This window comes from Histoplasma capsulatum, genomic scaffold (assembly GCF_000149585.1).
Source record: "Histoplasma capsulatum NAm1 scaffold_8 genomic scaffold, whole genome shotgun sequence".
Lineage (NCBI taxonomy): Eukaryota > Fungi > Ascomycota > Eurotiomycetes > Onygenales > Ajellomycetaceae > Histoplasma > Histoplasma mississippiense.
In genome coordinates, this window is record NW_001813975.1 from 452423 (window position 1) to 458606 (window position 6184).

Sequence of the window (6184 nt, forward strand, 5' to 3'; positions counted from 1 at the left end):
CTGCTGCAATAACGGTTCATCGCGCTTATAGTAATCCCCCGAACCCATGCGGTTCGAATACCCGACATACATGCCCGGATACATCAGCTCGAGAAAGTTATGCAGCGTGTCAACACCAAGTCCAGACTTCTCAGCTACTGTCATTGCCTCAGCGACTGCATCCACGAGGTTCAACCCCAGAGAGTTACCCATGATTTTAAGCAAGCTTGCGCGTCCGGGGTCCACGACGACGTCCTCATTGCCAGCAGCACCGGTCGGTGGAGTTGACACGTCCAAATTTATCCGGCCCATAACGCCCGCGCAGAACGGCTTAACCCTTTCCACCAAATCCCTCTTCCCAGCCAGCACGCATACCAGCTGTCCGGCGTCAGCGACGGGGGCGGTTCCAAAAACGGGACATGTCACGAAAGAGCCCCCATGCAACTCCACCAATTTTGCCTCACTCCGTGAAGTATCCGGGTGTACCGTCGAGCAGTCTACGAATAGCTTTCCGGCTATGTCGCAAGTGCTTATGGCTGTTTGAAGTGCTTCAGTGACAGCGTTGTCGTCTGAGAGACAGATGAAGATGATGCTTGAAGGTGCGACGGCTTCTGCGATAGTCGGCACGACGGTGACTGGCTTAGACAGCGTGGGAGCTAGCTCAGTTGCGCGAGACTGTGTTCTGTTGTAGATTATTAGAGGGGTTTGGAATGGATATTTGGCAACGAGGTTTTTTATCATCCCCTACATTTAAAGGCATTGGTTAGTTAATCTGAGGTCATTTTGTCGGGAATACCTCGACATACCCGTCCCATGTTCCCCAGGCCAATCCAGGCTACTTGCTCTGCCATTTTCCGTTATTGCTAGGCGTATACGTTAAGCTACTTTTGTGTTTTTGATAATTGAACGGATTTGCTGCTCAATGCCGTGGATCAATTATCTCCGTATCAATCTATTTATGTCTCTCCTGTTTCCAAGATGTTCACTTAGCATGGATAACACAAGGCCTGCTTTACATTAAAGACGCAGACCATGTTGTTGCTTTATACTCGAGGTTGTCAGCCTGTGAAATCGTCGGCGACTTGTCTCGAAGGCCGCCGGCAAGCACTACATGGGTTATAAATCTCAGCTGAAAATTTCCGTGTGATGTCATTCCGTCGACGAGTTACCCCTCATATTCCGCTCATGATATTGAAACCCCAATTCTAATTTACAACACAAATGCCTGAATTCTATTCCTCACCCTAACCCACCCCTAGATGTTGACAGTGCTGAGTATATTAGAAATAAGTATTAGTCATTTCACGAGCATATCCACTAGTTATTGAATGTATCAATCTCCTATTAAGAATTAACTATGGCGGCTGGGGCTTTTTCACTAAGCAGTCCTCATTGCAGGCTGCGAATTCTAAGAATTCTTGAGAACATGGAACATTCATATCTTTTCATTGTGATAATCGTTCAGTTTCTCTCAGTTTAAAGCACATAGTTCTATTGAAGGAGGATTGAGCTGCAAAATTTTTCGAGAATATAAACGGTTGAAAACCGACCGCAGGTTTCTCAGGTTGCACTACGATGATGGTTCGAAATCATAAATCTTGTTCACACGCTATCATCAACGGGGAACTGAATCTTTACTCGGTGAATTCGTCGAGCTAGTCGGCTAAATGTAAGACATATTGGCAGCAATATAGATTCAGGTCGCTGGAGCAGTAATGGGATTCGTCGAAAGCATTCTAATTACTGCCATGGACGCTTCAAAAAAAGAAAAGAGGTGACTATGCGAATTGTTTGAGGCATTCTATGCGCTCTGCTTAAATTGGAACTTTATATCCACCATAAAAACTGGTTCATACGCGAAAAGGTGACTCAGGCGGTGAAAACGACAGGAGAGGATGTTGCCATCTCCTCATATGCGACTTCAGCGGTTGGACCCTGTTGGGCATAGAAATGTGTAAATAGACATCAAATCTGGGAAGGTAGACGCAGGCCATAGATCTAACCCAGGAGCAGGTTCTTTTAAACCGGAGTAGCCGGGCGCTGCGATTCGAAATTCATTTCTCAGATCTAGATGACAACAAAGAATGGATCACGCGATGGGCAGACTGGTGTCTAGCTGGGAATTGGGCATCCAAGATGCAATATCCGAACCGAGCATGAATGGCAAGCCCTTGACTACTCGTGGGCCCTAGAAATGCCGACAACGATATTTGATACGGTGCCCGGAGGCTGTTGGAATGTTCTATAGGAGCATCCAGATGGATATAGCGATCATCAACCTTTTGGGCTAATAGGATTCTCTGCGAGAGTTAGTTGGTTAAACCCAGAAAATGTAAACTGGACAGATGATGCAGTGTGTTTGACGGATTTGAATAGAAGTATTCAATCTGTAGGCGTCGAGTGATATGATTTGCTTTTGGCATATGTGATATCAAACCGGGCATCATCCATATAACTTCAATTGTTCCGGGACACGCAGATAGAGGTTTATGAGATCTCGGCGAATTCCCACGGGTACTCAAGCTTTCTCGGGATTGCTGGAAAGTAAAGGGATTAAGCAGGAAGGGTGTCAACAAGGGGCATCACCATCAACGATAGAAGGCAAAGAGCGGTGATGCCATCTAGACATGCCAAAAGCGGGTCAAATTGGTTAGTACCCAATTTGATATCCTCAAGCCGTTGCCCGGGACCTTGTTGTTGGTTAGGTATCCTTTCCCACATATTGCGTTCAACCACATGACAGGTCATGGGAAGAATACCCCATGGGTAAAATCATAGAATGAAAGGTGAAGGGCGAACAGAATCCAATAATATAGAAATCAAAGACGTCCTGCTGATAGTATCTATGTTTTCTTTTTTAGTTTATGTCAGTTCACTCCGCCCACACAGAGACTGTCGTGAAAGAATTGGATTATCTGCACTCCTTGCCACCCACTAACGCCTTAACTGGGAGGACAGCAAAGAGCTGGTGTCCCATAATGGATGGGAAGCAGTTGGGCTGGTTGCTCGGGTTTCCGGATACAGATGATAGCGTTCCGAAGCATGCAATAAGAGCCACAGGTGGTTGGAATATCCTCCACAAGCTGCCCGCGATTGAAATAAAGCCTGCGCTATTGCTGTGCTGTTAAAATGGTGCATTCAGGACCACGTCGAGTAGGAAAACATTCTGGGGCTACTGCAGGAAGACTGAATAGATGCGCTGACGATATGAGCAAAGCAGCTAGATGCGCTGCAAAGACTGGATAAGATAATAATCATGCCTCCATAACAGCCAGTCCTTTGTTGACGATGCAAACGAGCCATATCACTCTGTTCTGCACCACGCACTCTTGCGCAAAGATGTTAGACATTTCCTAGCGAACCACATATCAAATGAAAGGGGAATGGCACCAAAGCACCAGACGCTATGCGCGAAAGAATATGGTTAGGTATGATAGCCAAATAGGAGGAAACGGTGGTGCAGTGTTTCATTATCCAATGAACGAATCGGTCGTGCGCCGGTCGGGCGCAACAGGGCTAATCGGCGGATAATACCCTTTGTTCGGCCAGCAGAGCATGTCTGCACACAGCAGATGAATATGTGGGGTACATCAAGGGCGACAAACAGTGAAAAGCACAAAATAGCTCGAAGATGAGGGCGGCTAATGATGACGTGAGTTCCAAAAAGGCAGACAGGGAGTCCGAATGCACCTAGCAGGACAGCATACTGACTGGTGAGTTGGTCCTGGTTGTTCAAATTCAGACAACAGGGCCACAGGGGAATACCTAGTGGGACAACAGCAATTTATTGCCAAATGGAAGCAGGTAGGCAGCCAGGGCGTTGACAGAACTTAGTTGACGGGGAAGACGGCTTGAAACAAGGCGACTGGCCAAGATAGTTATGGCTAGCAAAGAGACAGGATGGTGGGGTCGGTCGAAACAAGATCAACTTGTTTCGCATTTTTTTTTTTTTTTATTTTTATAACACAAGGCCAGCCAAGCTGAAGATGGTGAAGGCTGAAATTGCCACCGAGAGAGTCATCAGATAAATAATTTCAGGCGTCAACCACAACCCCATATTTCAAGATCGTATGTTCGGCTAAATACAAGTTAGCACTTACTTGAATTTCTACAACTGCATCCATAGTTCTTATCACGACTGAACAGACATCACCTTGGTACTTCTGAATTTACAAATCTCCATCGTCATCAGCTCCCTCGCTATTCCAACCACGGTTCAGCGCCAAAAGTAACTTTGTCCCCGCTGCCAAACCACCGGTCCTTCCCCGCCTCGATTTCCACGGTAGAATTCAAATATCAAGGGATACTATATAACTTTCTTCAATGACCCGCCGCGGCGATTCGCCCTCTGCAAGCGCAAGCAGCGCTGGTGGGAACGGAGAGGGGGGAAGATGGGATGCAAGCCGCATTTTCAGAGAGCGTGAGGAACGACAGGTACCGCACGCTCGAAACAGACGTACTACACAAGTCGTTGATCGGCCTCCCCCTACTGAAAGACGGAGACGTGACATAGACGACATACTCCAGGCTGCGCATGAACGTTTCGGCCCGCCTGCCAGGAGGGCCGGTCGGACGTACAACGATGAACACCTCGTCTCTTCTTCAGGTGCTATAGTTCCATTCCGGGAGAGGGAAGAACGAGAACGAAGTCCCCCAGTACGCCCCCAGCTGCTCCGTCGCCAATCATCACTTGATACTTTTGACCGGGCGGCTACTCGACGAACTTACGACAAATACGATCGCGAAGACTATGGCCCGCCAGTGACCCCAATTCCTGTTCCAAGACGGAGGCGCTCACCTTCCAGTCATGAAAGGATTGACTTCGAGGAGATCAGGGTTGCGGAACCGGACTATTATGGCGACGAAGAATTTCGGCGTGTACAGGTGCGGGACAGGAGTATGACCCCGCGACCCCGCGGACGGAGCGTCGCCCATCGCCAGGGAGTGGAAGTGAGGGATATTCGGCCATCAACAGCCCCACGTCGAGGCAAAACTCGTATGCCCAAACGCTTAGTGCATCCTCGGGCCATTATAGATCTCGGATATGAATATGAGGAAGTGGTAAGGAGCCACTCTTCTCATACTCACTTTTATATTCTCGTTTATTTGATAACATGAATACTAACTGGCAATATTATTTAGGACGATGCCTACATCATTTTCCAGGCATTGCAAGAGGCCCACATAGAAGATTTGGTAACCCGGAGTAGAGAGATCAGACGAACAGCCAGTAGGTGCACAAAAATTCTCACTCGTTTCTCTCGTTTCCCTCAACCTTCTACGGATCATCCCAACTTAGCAGCCGCTCTTTGTCCGTTTCCTATGGCTTCCAGCTAACGATAGCCTTTGATACAGCAACAACGGAAATTACAGATACACTGACCGTTGGCTTTCCATCCGATAGCCTCGCCGTAGAAAGACGGCGGTCGGTCTCCAGGAGGCCTGCAACAAGGGTAATCGAACTATCACGATCGCGCCGGCCATCGGTCTCACGACCAGAGGCCCCTCCAGTACGCCACCACCGCCGCCGACGATCCTCACCAATCCGAATCATTGAACCTAGAGATGTCGTGCTGGAGGACGTCATTGCACCTCGTGCTGATGTCGCGCTGATCGTTCCTGATCGTCGACGGTTAGGGAGAGATACTCAAACGAACATCCGGTTATCAGAGCGAGAGAGGAGAGCTCTGGATGTTGAGGAAACTATCGAGGTGCGACGGGAGCCTAAAGGTATGTTCTCATCTTTCTATCCCCCTCCCCCTCCCTCTATTTCATGCACATAAATGTTTTGGATATTAACAGTGGATTTAGCTCCAAGTCCTCTACTGATCAGAGCGATGATGGCAACATTGACTTGAATGGTGGACTGCAAATCAATCCCGTATATCTTCTTCGAAACTAATCGCTTTATTATGCTGATAATGCCGAACCTGGTGGTAATGCACCTACCAACGGCGCACAGGAACACGAACTCTGTCTTTCCTTTATTTCTTCGCCAACATGCTTTGTATATGGTTTTGTTCTCCCGTTCCATCGATCTGGTGTAATGTAATTCTCATATTTTCTCTCAATGTAACACACTTAATAGCTTATAACGAACGGATTTACCTTACATTGGCCGGCTTCCTTTTCTTTTTCCCCTCCAGGTTCACCCTCTTTCCGTCTTTTCCACCTGTTCCCTTTCTTTTTTTTGGTTTGTCTTTGG

General features: G+C 47.8%; 2 protein-coding genes across 2 annotated transcripts in view; one reads left to right on the plus strand and one right to left on the minus strand.

Annotated features, from left to right (window-relative positions):
• Positions 1-830, minus strand: part of HCAG_07130 (predicted protein) — a gene marked incomplete at both ends in the record, with an annotated part of 1506 nt that extends 676 nt beyond the window's left edge. Inside the window, 2 exons of the mRNA XM_001537658.1 lie at positions 71-723; positions 786-830. Of these exons, the coding sequence (XP_001537708.1) occupies positions 71-723; positions 786-830 (698 nt within the window). The remainder of the gene's footprint in view (positions 1-70; positions 724-785) is intronic.
• A 2532-nt stretch (positions 831-3362) lies between these two features.
• HCAG_07131 (predicted protein) lies at positions 3363-5837 on the plus strand (the record flags this gene model as incomplete). Its single annotated transcript, XM_001537659.1, has 7 exons — positions 3363-3402; positions 3722-3783; positions 4018-4047; positions 4507-5040; positions 5122-5209; positions 5353-5709; positions 5791-5837. The coding sequence occupies 7 exons, from the start codon at positions 3363-3365 to the stop codon at positions 5835-5837; spliced, it is 1158 nt and encodes a 385-aa protein (XP_001537709.1).
• Between the last annotated feature and the right edge of the window lie 347 nt (positions 5838-6184).